We start from the raw sequence: 21,248 nt of genomic DNA, 5'->3' as shown, positions 1-21,248 counted from the left end.
CTGCATATATAGCTATAACATAATCAAGACCAGAAGATCTATTCTAATATTGTAATGTCTAACTTAAGTTGCAGTAGGAGAGCAATTCTGAGACTTATAAAAAATATACTTCTATACATGTATTGTCTGATTTTTTTTGAAGTAATTACTAACTCTTAGTGACAGCACTTCTGACTGAGGCACCTTGGGTATACTGAATAGAAGGCACTGCAATATAGTATTGTAGAAAATATGACTAAGATTAACTTTATAATAGTGTTCATTGTGATACAGTTTGAAATAAAATTCAAGAGATGTTCACTGGCTCAGTTTAGTAATTCTCTATTTGAAGCAACTATGTTGGGACTCATATTCAGTGAAGTAAGATCTTCGATGATTTTCACATTTTTTTTTCACACAATTTAAAATCTAATCACGCAGTCAGCTCATGTCTTAAAAGCAAATCTGAAGAGGACAGTAAATGTGGAAAATAAATAACTGAAAATGCATGGAAACTGGGATATATATGTGTCTTTCAGTTGACAGTCAGAAACTATAATAACAAGACCTATTCTGTTTGCATATTTTATGATTTTGTTGTGCTTTTTTAGGATAGGAATGTTATGTATACAATGATATTCAGTTAAACAACACAGCTTTATCACCCAGGCAATGGACTGAAGGATGCGTTTATTGAGAGCGCCCAAACAGAGTACAAGCTCTTCAAATATATATATCCTTGCAAATCTTCAAGAAGTAAGACATATTTCTGCCCTTGATCACTATGAAGGAAACAGATAAAAAAGAAATTTTACAAGAATGTTGGAATATATGTAGGAACAGATGCTATGCTCTTTCCAAATCCAGGCCAACCCACAAAGACATTTTTCTTTCTTTTTCTTTGTTTCTTTTTAATTATTATGATCCAACCACCCTAAACATCTTGGATACTTTAGTCTCTTAGTTTGCTCTGACTTACCTTTTTTTCAGTAATGCTTTCATACCATATAGTCAGCTTTTCTCTCAAGGCTGCAGGATAAATAACAAAAACCTCTCCAGACAGCTCTGTCTGAACTCACGGGATATAAATAACTGATAACTGCATAGTTCTGTGGAGTAAATGAAAATAATTATTCAAGAGTGCTTATCATCTTAATGCAAAGCCAAGGAACTCACCAGTTACGGAGAAGGAAGATAGTAGTACCTCTTCTGTCTTAGATGAGATATTTTGAAGCAACCATGTAAGATATTTTCATCTTTGCCGTATTGTTTCTGTGGGTAAATCAATCATGTATGTTCTGAAGTCTAACAACTTCACTGAAATTCACTTCAGAGAAAAAGTAGTCATTTACCTGGTATTATAGTGGAGCTTATGTTTCTGCTGAAAAATATTCTGAATATGAAAACACAATATTCTAAATAGTGTAAGGTTAATGGCTCTGAATCTTTCCTATTACAGGCATTTGAGGGAAGCTGTCATTTCTACACACATTCTAAAGTCTTCATCACTCCTAGTGTAGTCACAGGAAACTTTGGTCCAAAGCTGTTCTACAGCCAGTACCTATTAACCTGTTTTGTTTGTTTGTTTGTTTGTTTGTTTGTTTTAATTATTTTTTACTAACAACAACAACAACAAAAAAGGCATTTGAGTCAATGCTTTGCATCAGTGCAAACCAGCAGTAATGTTAATGGAGTTCATAGAACTAGTGGTCATATTACAATTGTCCATTTTGTCAGCTCTCAGATCTTGCTTACTGTTTTGTTTTAAATAGGATGACAGATGATTAGTTTAATTAATTCTTGCTTAATGAGAGAAGACCCTATCCAAAGAAACTATTATAAAATGCCTGTGCAAAAAGTAAGAGAACAACGAAAAATTGTTTTTGTTTAAGTTTCTCCTAAATTCTGTGGTCCATGATACAGGACTTAATTATATCTAACTTCTAACACTGAATGTAAACCAACAAATTAAAAGAAGCTATGAGATCTAGACACACACAGAGTTTAATAATGGAAATAATTTCTGATTATTTAATATTGCAAACTTTTTCATTGTCACTTAATATTTCCTGGCTTTATGGAAAAAAAAAAAAAAAAAAAAGCTATTCCAAAAACAAAAACACTCAGAGCACATCAGTTAATGCATGGGGCTGCATTCTGAACTCTTTCTGATCCAGAATAATATCCCTGGAATTGGTTATTTCTCATTTCTTTGATACATAAAGCTACAGTTTTTATGGGTAAAGCATAGTCCATAAGGCAAAATTTAACTATTTTACATAGAATCACAGCTGAGGCTGGAAGGCATCTCTGGAGATCTCATAGTTCAAGCACCCTGCTCCAAGCATGGTCAGCAAAAGCAAATTGCTCAGGGCTGTGTCCCATTGGGTTTTGAATACCTCCAGATTCCGCAGCCTCTTAGGACAATATGCAAATTTGCAATGCTTTGTATTTCAAACTTATGAAAGCATTAAAAAGTACATCTCACAAACCTATGAAAATTAAAAAGTGCATAATTTTATACAAGCAACTGAACATTAGTGGTGAGCTGCATTTTGCACAATTCAGCTGAGCAGCTGTAAACATTGCACAAGACTGAGCAGAGAGCAAAGCCAACATAGTCCTTGCTGTTATGTAAGATTTTTTTCTAACATCTGCTCCACATATGATGTTTACAAATCTAAGTAGCCAGCAATTACAGGGCTTAGCTCTTTAGCATAGACAATAAAAATTATCAGCAGAAGATTCCTATTTTGAAGCGTATGGCCAGGCCAGGAAAGTATCAATACTGCAGCTCCTCATAGATGGATATAGGTTTACTCAGGCTCTTGTGAACTTATTTCATAAACTAAAGAGCTCTTTTTTTTTTTTTTTTTTTTTTTTTTTTCCCCATGTTATTAAAACTTTCTACACAGGGTTTTTTTCTTTTCCCTGAAATGTCATAGATCTGTCTAAGATCAGCAAAGCATGCTGAATGCTCCACAAGGACTGCAGGTAATTATTTCAAGTACCTTCATTCCCAGGCTGATCGAACCTACTTCTGAATAGTCCCTGACTCCCCACTATTACAGATTTTAAGTTTCACCAATACTTAACTTCCATTTCACAAGCTGTCAAATAACTAGTCAAACTGCCAGAAAAAAAAAAAAAAGAAAGAAAGAAAAAAAAGAAATAATTTCTGCAGAGTTTTCATTTTTTATTGTTATCAGTGAACAAATAATTGGCCTATTTTAGGTGGTACAAAAATAAAAAGCTAAGACTTAGTTGTTAAAAAGAGTCTGGCAATCCTGAACAGTTTAAGCATTAAATTATTAAAAAGTATAGTATTATACTGTAAGACTCCTGCTTCCTGTGAGGATTTTGATGAAATGCAGGTCCCTTCCTTGCTTCCACAGCACAAGCACTGGCCCTCTTCCAGGAGCAAACTTTTAGCTTAACCACTGAGAGCAGCAACCAGAACAAGTGCCGGAGAAGTTGAAGTACTGTACTTATAAATAAAGACAGAATGGCTATACTGTTCCAGAGCAAATGTGCATGTAGATTTTGATCATGTTCCAACTATGGCCAGTAGAAGATTCATATGGAAGAATATATGAATATGATAGGCAAAGATAGGATGTGTTTGCCACTTTTGATACAGTATGACTGTAGTATGTTTTTGAAGGGAAAGGCTTTTATTAATCCAGCAAAATTTGGATATCTTCATGACAGTCATGCATGTATGAGTTTCCCTCTCTGGAATAATTATTTTATAATCAGTGGAAAATAGTATATTTATTTTGATTCCAAGTTCTAAATCTCACCACAAAGTAGATTTCAAAAACATTGAGCAAATAGTATTTCAGCACATGTAGTAGAGTAGGGTGGAGATCCTGATGTATAAAGCTGATTTGCAGAATGTTGGGGCTGATATTATTAAAAGTAAGTTGTAGCTCACTAGCTCACTCTCATTACATGTAGCTGTTCCAATTATTACAAATAATAATAATAATAATGAAAGAATAAAGATGGAAGAAGATGTGGATTCAATTATCAGGGTAATTACTAGCTCTTCCTCAGTCAGTAGAGTTGCCATAGAGCAATGTATGATTTCTCATCTTCCTGTTTTTGTTTGTTTTTGTTTGTTTGCTTGTTTGTTTTTGTCTGCTAAGCACAGGTGATTTGAAGCATACAGTGTTTTGGCAATGTGTATATGTCATGACTAGTAAAGACTATTTACAGAATGCGACTGTTTTTTAGGCGAAAAACATTATCACCACTCACTCTTTGTGACTCCTTAGTACCTTTTTTCTCTATCTGTTATTAGACTAACATTACCCCTCATGGTTTTCTTTGTAGCACTTTTTTTTTCCCTGCAAGAGAATTTATGATTTAGCAGTAGCTCCTTAAGAAAGAATTCATCTTGTCAAAAAAACATTTTTCTTAGGCTTAAGGGCTATTAGTCAGAACAATTAAATCATGTGTAAATAGCGTTGATTTTAAACATTTGTAAATCCACAAGGCAGCCAGTAAAAGTGATTTACCCCTATACTGACAGTGTTAAATGGATCTCTGCATGAGCTGAGGCTATTGAGATTCAATTTCGTTTCAGTTTGCTTCTTTGTTCAGATGTGCTTGGTCTTACTGACCAAGTGAGTTACTGTGGTGCACTCTGTAGTGCAACTCTCACTGATGGAAATGAGAGTAGATTTCCTCATCCCAGCACTGTAGCAGTGCTCTGCTGGACTCTTCCTGCTGGTCTTTTAAATTAAAACAACCCACTGATAATAGCCTTATGGATACTTAGCTGGGTACTTTTTCTTCAGAAGCCATGCAGGCAGGATGTGGTAAAACTAGGATGGTGTCTGTCTGCATTTTGTCAGCAAAGCTCTTCTTTTAGAGAAGGATGTTATTCACTTTTTCAAACATCTAAAACTTTTCAGATTTATTTTTGTTCATTGCCACTAATACATGGAAGTGGTGGATTGCTTTGTCTTATTTAAGAGGTTCTTACTATTGTACTCAACTTCTGATGCCACAGTGGCTTTGTGAGGGCACACACTGACAAGAAAATAACTTCAGTTCCTTTTTTTTTTTTCTAGAAGCCTTCTAAAGACAGTGCATGCTGTTATGTTTGTGTGGCGGAAAACTGGGGAACTGCATTTATTCATAATTACTGCTGCTTTATTCCAGAGGAACTGAGCTTAAAACCAGATCTGCTGTAACAAGCAAGAGCAAAATCATGCTTCTGAATAATGACTGGTGAAAGGGGCTAAATTTTAGAGAAAGACAAATCTATTTCGGCAGTCAGCAGCTGGCTTTACTGCCTTCTGAGCATCACTTTTTAGTCATTCTGCACAGTTTGTATTTATGTAAACTGACTGCTGTGAACAAGTTGCTAAATTTTTACTGAGAAAAGTTATGAGCAAATCTGATATTTCAAATCCTAAATAATGGAATCCTACAGAAAATGCTATAATATGAAGTTACAGTCTTTATTTCTCATTTTCTTTCATTGTCAAATAATTTAATTTGTTTTATTCCCTAAACAATTCTCATTACATTTTTTTTAACAACAAGTTTTCTTATAAGTTTGTTTCCACATTTCACTTCATTATTTTTCCCTTTTGTTATATGCAACAGCACAGGATTTTGAAATAAAAATATAACCCAGCTGAAGACTTGATTTTATCTGTGTAAGTGGTAGCAAGCTAAGTGTTTGTGGTTTTCCTTGCTGTGTGGATGATGTGGTTTTCAGATGTTTTGTAATACATTCTTTTTAGTGGAATATTAAGAATTTAATGTCTTTTCCCATTAAGCAATTTTTTACGTCTAGAGCCTGAAAGTTGGATTTTGACATTCTTATGTGCTAATAAGAGGTTAACTCCTGTGGAGCCACTGTTTTGACTAACTATCCAAAACACAAATGCAGCTCTTGAAACCTGAATTGTAACCCCCAGTTATGAATCTGCACTTTGTTTTTTTGTAAGCATTTTACTGTAGCCAAAAGATTTCTCATCAAAATATACCTCATGAGGGACTGATTCTTCAAATAGTGGGTTTTATAACATGTGCTTCCTCCATACCTGGCACGGCCCTGGGATGGTCCTGGAACACAACAGATTAGATCAGTATTAGATCAAGTTTTTTTCAGCCTGTTTATCATAGCTTTGTTCCTATCCTTCGGAATTTGTTATGGTTAGCTATTTTGAGAGTTTCTTCATTAGAAATTATATGGAAATAAAATGTAAATGTGCGTGTAAATGTGTGTTTCCTGGCTGGTATTTGAAATGCGGAGGTAAATTTTCATTTAATATCAGTTGTACTGAAACAGCTTCATCCAGTTGTATTTTTTTTAAGGGACAAAGTAGAGAAAATGCATTTGAATTATCAAATCATATTTACAAATTTAGTCCCATTTTGATGCTCAGATTCTCAACAGCTGTTTGCCATTGGATTGAACTGTCTATCTTCCAAGACCATGGCTAGCCAGGAAATGTCTCACATATGAGACATGATTTGGTTTCTTGCCATTTTGGTAGGTGTGCATGCTTTTGAAATTGCAAAAGTTTTTCAATATCATGCAACCCAGACTGCACACAGTGCATGTATATTTTGAATTAGAAGGGAATTCATCTAATGACTTGTTTAAACAGGTAATTTGTAGCTGATGGGACACTAACGTTTAACAACTTCATCTGTGTGAAAGGAAAGGGTTTTGATAATGTGTTGTGCCACTTAAACAACTTTCACTAAATGTCACATCAAATCTTCTTGTTTAAGCAGTCTATCTGATACCTTGGTCAAAATCTGAGCACTTGACCTTATGCTGTTTTGCCATCTTAGGAATGCAGGTGCTGGAGTGGAATGGCATCCCCCTGACTGGAAAAACCTATGAAGAAGTCCAGAGTATTATTATTCAACAAAGTGGGGAAGCAGAAATATGTGTAAGACTGTGAGTTTTTCCCCATCTTTCTGTTTCCATTATTCTTTTGGCTTTTCATGTTTGTTTTTTTTTTTTCTTTTTCTTTTTTAATTTATGGTTGCTAAGGTAAAATCTTTGTTAGCATGAAGCATCAATGTAATAATTAGCAAAAGAGTTCAGTGTGAGTGTGGGAGGTCTGGTTTGTTCTTAGTTCAAATCAAGAGGAATGATACGTTGAGGTAGATGTTAGCAATCGTACTTTTGCAAACAATGATACCTCCGTTTTCAGGCCACAGTTTCCTCTCATTGAAACACATACAAACCACTGAATTTACTGGCCATTAGAAAAAGATGGTAATTTAGCACTAACTTGACTTTTACTGATAGCCTTCAGGTGAAAGTCAGTTAAACATCATGAGAAATATATAAAATTGCATTCAATCCATTAAGTACTTCACCCTGAAAGAACCTTTTCTCCTCAGCTCTTTAACAGCAATGCAAATAAGTGTCATCTAACAAGGGGCCATGCTTGGGAGCTGCTTTCTTTCATGAACCACTATTCATTTATCTACTTAATACAAAATGAGTGCATGAAGAAAGAGTTTCTTCTGTCTCAGGTTTCTCATTGCTTTTTTTTTAGGGACCTGAACATGCTCTCAGATTCTGAGAATCCCCAGCACCTGGAACTGCATGAGCCGGTAAAGGCAGGTGAGCCATAAGACATTGCTTCAATATTTGAGCACCGAATAACAACTGGAAACTGGATATGATGTAAGCTGAGATAATAGCGTCGTAAGCTCAGATATTGCACCCCAAATCTTGTTAAGGGCAGAAAGAGGACCGCACCTTATAAACAAAGCTGAGCATTTATTTTTAGACTAACTGAAAGCTATAACAGAATAACCAAAATGAAGCCAGATGCTATTATTATTAGTTCAGTTCAATCCATACTGACACAGTCTACACCATCTAATTAATACAAAGAAAATCCCAGTAACAGTACTGCAGCTAAAATCTGTTATGCAGGGAAAACATCCTGCTAACTACCCCTTTTTTCTATGGTGTTATGGTCCCCCTTCTGCTGCTTCTCTAGGTCCCACAGTTGTGCTTTCTCTCCAAGGGCCTTGCAGAGTCAAAAGTGTCTGGAGGAATCTGCTGGAAGGAGTGTGATGTTTATGATGAGAGTTGTGGACTTCTCCTTGCTGGAAGGAGGATAATATCGATGACTCCTTCCTCTTCTCTTCAGGATCTGCTTGGGGCCTTTTTTACGTTTTCTAGCATGCTTTGTGCCATGCTTTTTCCATGCTGGTCAGCAACTCTGCATCACACATGACTTGACTGGTTATTGTACACTTTACACATGATAGATACTTGTTCTTTGTTCCTTCTGTTGGTCCTAAAATTGATTTTGCCAAGCTCCTCAGTTTATATTAGTGTCAGTACCAGTGAGTTGCTGGGAGCCCTGGGGCCTCAGCTATCATCCTGTGCCCAAACCTGGCAACAGTGTTGTCACTCCAGGCCCATACTCCTAGAAGCAACAGAAATAGGTGATTCTGCACAGTATAATTGCTGTTATTCCTTTACATCTCAAAATTATTAAGAATAGGCATAATGCCTATAACACAGTTATGCAAGGTGAAATGTAACTAAGAGAAATTTAAGTCATAGCCAACTGTTCAATAGACAATTGCTGTTGCAGCCAGACAAGCTAAAACAAAGTTCTTAGCAAACTGGAACCAGTGCAATATAAGCATGAGAAATCCTGGGGCCTATGTGAGCGTGTGGCCTGGCCTGTCATGGTATTAGTCATAACCAATCTACCTTTGAACTAACGTCCATAAAATAACTAGTAAAGCAGTCCATTGGCTGGCTCAATGCAGATTAAAAGAATGTTTTACCCAGCTTCACCCAGCCCTGGAACCCAGAACTCCATACTCTGTTCAATGGTTTTGTGGCTGCTCTTGTGTCAAAAGGTACATAAAGTAGCTGGATTAAATCCTCTATTTTGTGACCATGTAGCACTTCACAAATATGAAGTATTACTTAACATTTACCATCAAGTTATCTTTTGATGGAAATTGATATTTTTATTAACTGAAAGTGAACACAGAGTATGACTCAGAATGAGAAAGAACAGAAGTAAAAGTAAGTTCGCCATCCTTGCAGACATTCTTCCTCCTAGTCTAGCCATCTTTCAGTGGTTTCTGAGATAGAACCACTCTGTAGAGTGCCTTCTGTCTGCCAAACCAAGTCTTTCTAGCCATCACATCTGAGGTTCTGCAGAGTTTTTTGTTTGTTTGTTTGTTTTGTTTTTTCTTGGAAAGTAGCATTTGCCATTCCTTCCAGAAAGATAAACCTAATCCAGCCTAGCAGCCAGGAGGTGGCTAACATATTGCCTTCACCTCTGTCCAGGACAAAATGAATTTAGTACTCTGAGGAAACTATAATACCCAGTAATCTGCAAACAAGTAAACAAACCACCAGGCATCGTCATAGCAGTGTATAGGTTAGGAATAGAAACTTAAATAGTTTATGTTGCCTAAACCTTAGCTGAATAAGATCAAAGACTATAACAAAGACCTTGAACCTTTCATACATTTGAGAACATAGAAAGCAGGCTGGGCCTATTGTCATTTTAACTCGAAGCACTTTAAGGCACGTATGGAACTTACTTGGCCTAATTTCTTTATTAAATGGGAATTGTCATCTCTAGAGCAAATTCTACCCATTCATTTCTGGGGGTAGGGAGACAATTACAGTCCTACCACAGGTGTCTCATGTAGGGCTGTATTATTGTTTTGAATAATTTGCAGTGCTAACGTTTTAAGATGCTTTTCTCTTTAATATTTGTATAAATAATCTCAGGAGCAGAGTTTAGGTTTATTGAAAGTCCGGTTGATTAAGAAAGAAAGAAAAAAAAAAAAGTTGAGGTTAAAGCTTGTTGCAGCAAAGTTCAGATACTGGACTAGTTCTCAACAGTGAACCAGCTGTGAACAGGCCAGACTTTAACGGTGTGATTTGCTCCAGTGTGATGCAGAGCGATCATCCAAGGCATACTTTTTCTCAGCTGGAGAATAACCTTCTCAGAAAGCTTGTAGGATAAATAGCACTGGTTGATGGAGTTTTGAGTAGAAGGATTGGAATTCAGATGTTGATGTTGTGAGACATCTCTTTTATATGATTTGTCTTTTGCATCCTCAGAGTATACAAGTAGATGATATGAGAAACTGTAAAGATCATTAGCATGTCCCTGTACCATGGCAAGATGGATTTGAATGTGCTAGCAATTATCAACACAGAGCTCTCTTCCTTTAATCCAGTAGATAAAGCGAAGTCCCCTGGGGTTGATCCCAAGCAGCTGGCTGCAGAGCTACAAAAGGTTTCCCTACAGCAGGCACCTCTGGTTGCTTCCTCAGGAGTGGAAAAGGCATCACATGTTCATTCTGGAGCCACTTCTGCCACCTCCAGCGCTATTCCCAGCCCTGGTCAGCCTGGTTCTCCCTCAGTCAGCAAAAAGCGACATGGCAGCAAGGTATGAAACTTGCTAGTTGTGCAGCAATAGCATTTTGAAGACAATAAGAAGCTGCCTATTTATTTTCTTCTATGTAGCAAAAACACATACTGATGAATCCATTTCCATGATAGTGATGGTTATTACTTTGAAGACATAGAGTCTGGAAACAAGGGAAGGAGATTAAGTCATTTACCCAAGGTCATACAAGACCGGACCCTCTCTGAAAACAGATTCCTTGAACAATATTATTGTTTTAAATCAAAATAATTGTTCTTTTTATTATTTGTTTTTGTATCTTTTTAACTGCATCCTACATAATGGTGAGGTACTAGATTCACAGAAAAAGCTGGTATTACTAAGACTGCAATTTCCCACTCAGTACTAAGTTACTGTTGAAGTTTTACAAGCTGTGAATATTCACAGCAATATTAAGCATTGATCTGAAGGCCAGGGGAAGACTGAAAAAAAAAATCACTGTCAAAATGTATTTGTCACCAGATAATTCCTGTGAACTTGTTAAGCATAATATTCGATTTTCTTTGCCACATCCTGTCCATTTCTCAGCTGAACTTCCTTCTTCCTGTGCTCCCACCTGCACACCTGGAGAGGGCAGAGTGGGAATTTAGTAGCCTTTTTGCACAGTCAAAACAGGAAACTAGGTCCTAAAGTCATCTATTACATTTTTAATTATTTGGTCAAAAAAGCCAGAAGCAAAAATCAATCTTGTGAAGGCTGCATTTGCTTAAAAATTTTTAAGATAGCTAAAGCTGATGGCTGTCCTGGATACCCAGCTTCTCACTGTTTTACCATTGGAAGCAAAGCTTCACGTTGCAAAACAACACACTTTCTAGATATTTATTTCTCTGTATCTTCATTATTTATCTTATGACTGTCAATATTTTACAAGAGAGCCATCCCTATAGGGTTACTACTGAAGTGTTGTTTTCATATTTTTGTGCTGCTGAAGCTGTGACTGTGATTTGAACTACAAATGTGTTAGGTACCATACAAATGAAAAGCAGCAAATGGTGCCTGCTCATATCAGATAGCTCTTCAATATGCTCACTTTACTGTCATGTGAGGAGAGAACACAAAAATCTCTCTCATCCAGCAAGTTAGCAAAAAGTGTAAATATATTGATCAATTTTCATCACATAGTAATTCTGACTGTTCAAAATTCCCATAGATTTTTATGAACTAACTCAGGTCTATGATCCATATGTTAAATCTATGTTTCAAGTTTTAGTACATCTAACTTAAGGGATCTGTCAGAATTACATGATCATAATGTTAATCGTTGTTTCATTACTCCTTACGCTAGATACTGTAAACATCTACGTATGAACTCGTTTGCCATCTGCTTTATGTTTACCACTGAGAAAAATACAGTTTGAAGTACAATCCATGGGACCGAATGAATCCTACCTTTGAAGTGCATGCAGTGCATGAAAAGGAAAGTGCAGGGCTTTTAGTGCAGATGTCACCATCCACACTGAAAGACCTTTCATTCGGTTGATAAGTCACACGTCAAAATTCACTGAGTAGTGAATAGTGTGTGGAGATACATAAATCACTGATACATAGTGTATCCTGGAGAGGTCCCTCTCCGTGTCTACATGAGAGGACTAAATTCACAGCTTTGGCACTGAAGCTGATCACCTGAAGTTAGATGCATAAATTTCATTTCCTTCTTCACAAGGGATTTAACAGTCTTTTTATGAAAATTCAGTTGTATGCTTGAAAAGGTTAAAGAAAAAAAATAAATTAAAGCCTTTATGTAAGGGATGCAAAAGTCAAAACTAATCAGGTAACTATTTGAAGCATTCTTTGCTTATTTCTGAATATCATGTTGAGAGGCATTCCTTTCATAACAACCATAGCTCTTGTTGACTTGTACAGTTTTTGTTCATTGACTGCAGGCCAAGTTCATAACAATGTTGCACTTTCTTAGAAGAGAAATCTACTTCTCATCTTTTCTGGAATGCCTCTCTGCCTTGGGCTGAAAGCATTTCCAGGTACACTGCAGCACTGATTCTTCACTTTAGCCAGTTTCATGACAGACAATATTCAAACTGCCTGTAATTTGCTTTTGCTACAGCTCTTACTTTTAGCAAGTTAAATCTTCTTTTATATTTGCAAAACACAAAAAGATCTACAAAAATCTTTTGGTATAGAATATACATTCCAGAAATGTTGTAGGATTCTCTTTGATATTCTGCAATGCATATCTCATATTTAATGCTTTTTGCCATTACTACAGAGAGTGATAACGCCTAATATCAGAGCCTGGCATTTACATGAGTTTCAAATCGTGGTAATGACAACCTTCTCCATCAGGTGTAATAGCATTACAAAGTATGGGTTCTTACACAGAGTATGAGTGTGTGTGGGGAGTATCAGAAGAAATTAGAAATAAATTAGATTATCCATTAGAAAAGAGATTTAACCTTTGGGAGCCTTGAACAGAGTATATCCTGTGCATACCTGTCTCTTTTATTATGTAAATGCAAGATCATTCTGTGGTACAGATTACATCCAGGATATATATGTCCTATAGAAAAATGTAATTGTCTTTATGTCTTGAAGAATGGATTGTTTTCTTAAATCCTCAGATTCCTTTGCTCCTAGAGAAGCCAGCAGTGAAATACTTTTCCTTTTCAAATTAATCCTCACTGAGGTGCTGATAAAGAAATATATTATTTGCATCTCTGCCTTTAAATCCAGATCCAACTTCAAAGTTGGCCCTTCTCAGAGATGGAGGCTGGACCAGATGACTTCCAGACGTCTCTTTAAGCCTAAATTATTCATGAAATAATAAAATAAATTCTTTCTATGAAATATTTGGGTAGTTCTTCACAGTCAGTTTTAAATCAGCTGATGTCAGAGAGAAAACAAAATATTTAATATGCCTTGTAAATGAATACAGCCTTGTAAATGACTACAAGCTGAAAATATATAATAATATAATAACAACAAATAATGAAAAGTCACTTCGAGAACGAATGACTTTTTACATGGGCAGATAGTGACAGGACAAGGGGTAATAGTTTTAAACTAAAGAAGGAGAGATTTATACTGGAGATTAGGAGGAAATACTTCCCTCAAAGGGTGGTGAGGCACTGGCACAGGTTGCCACATAAGCTGTGGATGCCCCAGCCCTTGAAGTGTTCAAGGCCAGGTTAGACAGGGCTTTAGGCAGCTTGGTCTGGTGGGACGTGTCTGCCCATGGCAGGGGTGTTGGAACTAGATGATCTGTAAGGTCATCTTTCAACCCAAACCGTTCTGTTATTCTATGATTCTGTGTTCTATGAATACAGAGATTTAATGATGATATGGAACTGGAGGGAGTTAAAAATGTACATTTATTTTTACAGACATGCAGGTGACAGACAGCAATGTAACTAAAAAGTTAAAGGCAATTCATTTTAACTGCCTTTGGAAGTCCCAACACAAATTCAACATGCCCTTTCCCTTTTCTCTGAACTGCTTCTACAGCATCACTTCTAATACACTCTGTATTATAAAAAATCAGTATGAAACAATTAATTATTTTTGCTATTCAGATTTCTGAAAAATTGAGCATTTAGAATATTCTGCAAAAATTTTGTAGCTGCAACACAGCTCATTCCAAGTTAGTTTGTAGCATTGTCTGTATTGTTGGTACTAGTATAAGAGCTGAACTATTCTAGTATAATAACATCTATTTGTAGAGGTAAATATGAGAAATGTAAACCATTTAAGCCTGACCTTGAAAGTTGGCATGATGGTTAGATAGGTCCCTGCCTTTGGCATAAGGAGTGAAACTCCCTCTTTGAGACCTTTTGTTGGGCAGCTCAGACTGATTCACTCTGAGGAAACATTCTGACTTCAGTGACTTCCAGATGAAAACTAGGTGGATTTGGATTGCTTTCTTTTGCATTATTGTGTGGCTGGGATTTTTCTCGTTATGTCTTGTCCTCAGGTCTGAGTTACTGGGGAGATGTTTCTTCACAGCTAATTTGAAAAGGGCAGTGAACTACCTAAACTTCAACATGCTCTTGTCCAGGACTTGTAGTCTCCATGTTGTCCTTATTCAAAAACCATTCATATCCAACACTCCAAGAAAATCTGTAAGGAAAATGAAAGTGTGTGGCAATATTGCAATATATATATAAAAAAAAAAAAAAAAGTTATTTTTGAGAATCTATTATTTCCAATATGCATATTTATATATAAGTGACTGTGTGCCTATGTATTTATTTGTTTGTGTATTTTAATCTGGCAGCCCACTGAAGGTACAAAGTCTGCTTCCCATCCAGTTACTGGAGAAATTCAGGTAAATATGTAATTCTTAATGTGTAAATTGTTGTTTCAACTAGCTGATTTTCCCTGTTGAATAAGCATGCTGAAAACAATCTCTATTAAGTGGTTTATTATTGATTTTCTACCCCTTGAAATGTAACTCGATGAAATAACATGTGGTGTAAGTCAGGATAGGTTTTCAGTTTCCTCTTTAAAGTTGGCTAGTGAAATACAAACAAGTACAAAAAAATGCTACTCTTCCTGAAAGTGATAAAAATATAGTGAAATTTATTCTAATATTTAACCTTTGTGCAGTTATTTTGGTTTCCTTCATCAATTCCCAGCCTTTACTGCATACTTTATTGATATTCAGCTAGAGTCCTTCTGGACTCTACTTACATCAAAGACTATAAGGGGTTTCTCATGGTGCACTGTATACATTTCTATGCAATGCCAAATTAGTGATTATATTTTAAGTAAACTGATTTTACTCTAGTTTTTTAAAGCAGTGGAACTGGGAGAAGCAGAACAAATGAAGACTAATTTTCTATAGTTTTCTTTCATTTCCTGTATTTGTCTCTCTCTCTCCTATGTAGATATGGTCTTTCCATAGTACTATAACATCCATAATCCCATAATTTGTTAGGTACCATAACACTTGTGACACTAAGGGTTTAGTGATGGGTCTTGGTAGGTCAGGGTGATGGATGCATTTAATGATCTAGAAGGTCTTTTCCAACCTAGATGATCCTATGATTCTATTTTCTATAACACACTTCCTGGGCTTGGGCTCTGGGTAGTCAGTATGTATGTAGTTTCTACTGAATAAACAGTCTATTACTCAGCAGAATATCAAGTGTTCAAATTTTTACTGAATAGAATAGATCAATACGTCTGTGTCCTTTGTTTTAAACAATACTGGCAGACTGTGAAAGAAAAAATTATTTCAACATCCAACATAATGATCTAGCATCTCCTTCTAGTCAGTAGAGAAAGACAGAATATTCCACGTTTTTATTTCCAGTCAAAACTAAGGGTGTAATACTCACTTCAGGCAAAGGATTTTGGAGAGAAGTCATTTAGAAAGTAAAAATAAAAATAATCTTGCTGTGTTTAAATGCCTTCTCTAGCTTCAAATCAACTATGACAAGCACCTTGGCAACCTTATCATCCACATCCTTCAGGCAAGAAACCTTGCTCCCAGAGACAATAATGGCTATTCTGACCCCTTTGTTAAAGTTTATCTTCTTCCAGGGAGAGGGTAAGTGCAGGAGAAATTTTAACCTGAAATTTCTTTCTTTAAATTTGGGCTTGTTGCTTGTCATTAATGAAAAGAACCGAGAGTTTAATGCTCTAGAAAGCACAGGTACAACACCAGGAAAAATGGTGAATTTTTAGTGGAGAGTCTGACTCTATTTCCAGGTGAATGTTTATACTTTGCTATTGACTTCAGGGTCTTCATGATCATTTGTGTAGATGTCATCTATTCTTTTTCCTATCTTTCCATTTAAAAATTGTAGTACATGGAGAATTGTGTATTAAGAGAATAACAGTATGCTGAAAGGCAATAAACATATGGACTTCAAAGTTCTCCCTAGAAATCTGTCTCTAACTTGTATTGAAGTGCATGAATTTGGGTGTAACGAATTGTCCTGTAATTATGTAATACAAAAATCTACATGCTGAGGTACAGTTTTGCAAACATGCACAATCACAGTAGCTGAGATTAATTTGAGATTGCAGTATAATATTAAAGGTGAGATATATGAGACAGAAAGCAGTCATTCCATGTGTTTTATTTATTTATGTATTTATTAAGAGCTAAGATATAGTTTTAGAAATTCTTGTAATTTTATATTTAAAGACTATACAAATTAGTGACCACGTTTTCATAGACCATTGCTTTCTTAAACTCTGTAATGACTGTAATGACAAATAGCTAATTACTGTTTAAAAAATATTTTTTTCTGTATCAGCAATATTATAACTCCTTTTGTGCCATAAATTTGCAGAATTTCACACATATATGTAAGTATAATCAGCTATAAAAATACTGCTGATTTAATTGACAGTAGATTTGTCTAAAGTTAAGCTGATTACCTTAAACTAAACTAAGGCCTCAATTTGCAAAGTCAAATTCCTGCAAACTTCTCAATTTGTGTAATCACACTCATCCTAAAAGACTCCTAGGCTGGGACCACATAACTAAAAATCTGTATTTCTGATCTATTCAAAGTAACTGGAAAGTGCATGCTCAAGTCACAGTTTAGTATTTGGCATATGGGAAAACACAGCTAAAAGCATGCAAATGGTGAAACTAAAGCATGCGTATTTAGTAGCTTGCTGATTCCAGCTATACAGTATTCAATATTGTTCAGTGGCACTGGGCCCAAAACTATTACTGAATATAATGGGAACAGGTACTAAATCTTTTTTTTTTTTTTTTTTTTTTTTTTTTTAATGCACCTACGAGTCTCGTCAAATACTTGTCAAATCAATCTTACTGAGAATTTTGCAGATAGATTCATGATGTAGAAGTAAGGCTTTGAACTACAGAGTTGTTCAACCTGCAGAATTCTAAGTCATATCAAAATATAGATTCAAAGTTGGGGCCAAGTTATGAAGAATTTGGATTTTAGTTTTATTTGGGTTTAAGATATGGCAATTTTACTGTTTTAAATGTGTAGGTTGGGGCTTTTGGGAGTAATGAAAATGAAGAGCTTCTCAAAAGTGCAAAACTTGTATCTGAAAGCAGAGACTTGAACTGTTCATAAGTATCTTTTATCTGTAGTTCAATCCATACAAGACTGCTTATTCCTTGTAATGCCTCTGTTTCCTTTGATTCTGATACTAGAAACTACCATTATTTACATCTTCTTTCATCTCTGTCTCTTCCCATTTTCTCTCATGCTGCTTCCTCTGTGTTCCTAACTATGTTTAATGCTGGGTATGCAGACAAGTCATGGTTGTCCAAAATGCAAGGTAGAGTGTACTGTGTTTCAATTTTATTCTTTCATTTTTGTATGCAAGCATGATGTTATGATCAGTTTGTGCATTGAAATACATATTTCTCTTAAGTCGTGATGACACAATTGCTGCATGGTTTTGCTGTTCATTCCCTAATGAACCTGATTTCCAGGTCAGAAGGAATTCGAAACAAGTATTTAATATGCCTTGATGCAGTAATATCTTAGGCCCAAACTCTGATGACACATGAAATTTCCTCTGATATCTGGAAGAGTTTAATTTAGTCATAGATATCTAAAAATTCATTCTCATTCGCTGAAAGTTGTAAAACAATGCACAGTGAACTTGTCTCAAGATGCCAACAGGAACAGCATTGCTTGGAAGTGAGATGGAATATTTTTCTCTCTGCGCTTTGCACAGCGTGTGGACTTTAATGCCAAGTATCAATCTAGATAATCACCCAGATGACTTTAAAGCTTTTTGAGCACATAAATCGCTATTCAGTGTAATTGAATTTTTACTAACTGGAATTACTAGTGCTTTGTTTGTCCTGGATTTGGAAACATAAGGCAAAATTCCGTTCTCAAGATACACTAGTATCAACCAAAGATAAATACGCAATAATAGAAATTCAGCTTTCACTCTGCATTTGCTTAAAAGTAGAAAGCTGACCAAACAAGTCAACAGATGGCTTTTTAATAAACAGATCTGCTCTATCTTCAGCCTGGTCTTCATTAGTAGAATTATTAAATGAATGTGTTTAAATGCCACATGTTACTTGCAGTTATTCTATTAAACTTTTTTTTTCATTGCACTTTCTGTTGTATTATATATTGATAATCTGTAACCAGGGAAGCATAGAGAAAAGATAAAGGAAAGAGTAATACAGTTTATATCTTTTTACACAGCATACTCTATGACAATTTCAAGTGCAAATTATTTCATACTAGGTATGATTAGCTTTAATGAATGTTTTATTAAAGCATTACCATCTGTTAATTGCAGTTGTTGGGGGGAAGGTGTATAAGTAAGATGAACTTAATTTATTTGTCAGATCCTTCCTTTCAGACATCTAAAGACCTTCAGCTTAGTCTGGAGCTGTGCCTCCTTACGTGTGATCAAGGTCTCCTGCTTCCCTCTACAATGGATCCACACCATAGGCTACATGAATGTGGGCTAATTCCCCCCTAGCCAATTTTGATCCAGATACTTCACTGGAAATACTCCAGAGTTATGCTTTCAACAACACATTTAATTCTCTTCTCTGCCAACTCTACTATTCAACACTACCTGAATAGTGTTCTCACATATTTTCAGCAAGAATCAGAAGCTATAAAAAGGTAGTGAAGTTGTAATATTGCAAAATAAAATCCAGGACTAAGAGATGGATATCATGGATTCACTTTCTTGGTTGATAGAACAAAGGAACCTTTTTTACTTCAAAAAGAAGTATAACAGTTCTTTTAAATGAGTATTGATCTTACAACATATGGATCAAGCTCTATAGTACTATCCTAGCTTCGTTACGGTAAGAAGTAAATGGATTACAGAAGACATTTAGATAAATTAATATTTCATTAATCAGAATAATTGTTTAAAGACTACCATGAGGTCAAAGAAAGAGATGCTGCTAGCCCAGTTCTCATTTGCCAGTCTCATACCTCTCCATGGGTTAGTGAAATCTCATGATGATTTTGAGTGACAAGGATGCTTTTTTCAGATCAGAGAGCAGAGGAAAAAAAAATCTGCTGAAGAGTTTAAAAGATCTAAGCACAATACTGAATGGGATATGCTATCAAAATCTAGTTTCTAAAAAGATTCAGATTTTCCTTGCAAAAACTGCAAAGAAATAACTTTCTCTTCCATATGGTCTTGATCCCCCTAGATTTTCATTCATCCATCTCTTACTGATACACAAGAAAAAAAAGAAACCTGTTTTCAAAAAGTGATTGTACACAGTGGCTGACACAACTAACTTTCTTATTGACAGCCGCTGCTTTCTTCTCATAAGCAGAGGCTGCCAGATACTTTGTTTCACAGATTCCAATGTCCTTCACGTTTTTCAGTAAATTAGAAGACAGTGAATAGCATGTTTTGCAAAAAATAAAAAATTAATGGAACTATGTAGAATATCTATGAGCAAACAAATGGTTACAAGTAACTTTCATTAGAAGGTATCAGTCAGAACCGACAACCTGAGTAAGAAAACTAAGAGGACTTATTTTCCTATCATTGCGAGCAAAAATATTTTGTTACCTTGAGCATATCTATGTTGTACCTTTTTCTGCAACCCTGATATGTTATTATTGAAGAGACAGAAGAGACAAAACTTTTCCTTGTAATAAGTTTGTGAAAATGAAGTGGTGCTTGCTAGGCATTGCAAATTACTCTCTTTAAAAAGAAAAGAAAGAACAAAATGCATATCAGTACCCATTTTTTATGTAAAAATTGATATTTTTATAAGATATATACATTTTAAGTGAGTTACTGAAAGTAAAATTAATACTGGAAATAATCATTTTTAAATAAAAATTCAAAAGAAACAGAAATGTGCTTAGGTTTAAAGAAAATTTCATTGAGCAGTAGGTTTCAGGACGGAAATGTCAGTAAGGTTTATTACTGTTCATACTTAATAATATCTAAATGTATCAAGAGGCCTCCCTATTATGTTTACTCAGAATCTGTTCAGTGTAGTCCCAGAAGCAGAGTAGTATGGTCTGTTCTTATACTGCATCTCCACTACTACAGTATCAATGTACGTGACATTTGATGACATACCAGTTTTAAGAAACTGATGCTATGTCCCCTTCAGGACTCTGGTTCTTGTGTTCTAGTTGTAGTGGCTCAGTAATCTACTGATGTTGGTTGTTTTCCATGTACACTTGCCTGGTACTCAGCTCAATTACTTAGTGAGATTTAAGATAAACACCAGATCCATTGTGCCTTGTCTCCTTTAGAACACAGTAGCTTAATTGCATTAATAACAAAATATTTCCATATATTCAGTATAGTATCTTTTCAGCACATGGGAACCAATATTTTCAATGGACAGTGGACAGTTACAAAGTGAAAAAAGGCTATCAAAGCAAGTGATCAGATTTAAAATCTACTGAGAATAGAGGAAATTTCTAATCCAGAACCTACTAATACAATCATTGATGTTGTGTTTTAATTTTTGCAGAATTATTTTGAAAAGCAGTATTATTACTTTTAGTGGCAAAACTTCAGGAGAGTTTAGTGTGTACAGCCACTAAGTCCAATAATTAGAAGCGAGCACTGCACAACAGTATTGAGTTTGTAGAATGAAACTGGTGGTGCTGAAGACCCAACATTGGTATATATGTGACAATGAAACACAGGCATATTTCACATAACTTTAAGTAGGACTCACATGAGCCTGGTGCAATGCACAGTACATATTAGTGTCTGGCTGATTAAATGAGCCTCTGGAGTGCATCTTCTGTATTAATCTCATATGAAAGGAATGTAGTTCATCAGCTGTGAGACTGTACTACAGTTTGAACCAAAACACGGTTCAATCTGAAGTCAGAAGTGGGACAATCAGGAGAAAAATCACACTACCAAATATTAATATTAAGGTAT

General features: G+C 35.5%; 1 protein-coding gene and 1 long non-coding RNA gene across 23 annotated transcripts in view; one reads left to right on the top strand and one right to left on the bottom strand.

Annotated features, from left to right (window-relative positions):
- PCLO (piccolo presynaptic cytomatrix protein) overlaps positions 1 to 21,248 on the top strand; it is a 371,480-nt gene that overhangs the window by 270,876 nt on the left and 79,356 nt on the right. For 10 of the 22 annotated variants that reach the window (XM_084534911.1, XM_084534910.1, XM_084534907.1 and 7 more), the window contains exons 11-16: positions 6,805 to 6,913; positions 7,524 to 7,591; positions 10,204 to 10,415; positions 14,662 to 14,712; positions 15,809 to 15,939; positions 17,634 to 17,660. In XM_084534911.1, coding sequence (XP_084391037.1) covers positions 6,805 to 6,913; positions 7,524 to 7,591; positions 10,204 to 10,415; positions 14,662 to 14,712; positions 15,809 to 15,939; positions 17,634 to 17,660 — 598 coding nt within the window. The remainder of the gene's footprint in view (positions 1 to 6,804; positions 6,914 to 7,523; positions 7,592 to 10,203; positions 10,416 to 14,661; positions 14,713 to 15,808; positions 15,940 to 17,633; positions 17,661 to 21,248) is intronic. The other 12 variants (XM_084534909.1, XM_084534901.1, XM_084534905.1 and 9 more) reach the window with 7 other exon arrangements.
- LOC311431165 lies at positions 653 to 2,372 on the bottom strand. The gene is made up of 3 exons (XR_014689293.1): positions 2,259 to 2,372; positions 1,156 to 1,251; positions 653 to 761 (listed from the first exon to the last, which is right to left on the bottom strand). It is a non-coding gene; the product is annotated as an uncharacterized lncRNA (long non-coding RNA).

Source organism: Aythya ferina (genome assembly GCF_964211825.1).
Source record: "Aythya ferina genome assembly, chromosome: 1".
Classification (NCBI taxonomy): Eukaryota; Metazoa; Chordata; class Aves; order Anseriformes; family Anatidae; genus Aythya; species Aythya ferina.
Note: the sequence above shows the minus strand (reverse complement) of the source record. Positions and strands in the feature narration are given on the sequence as shown.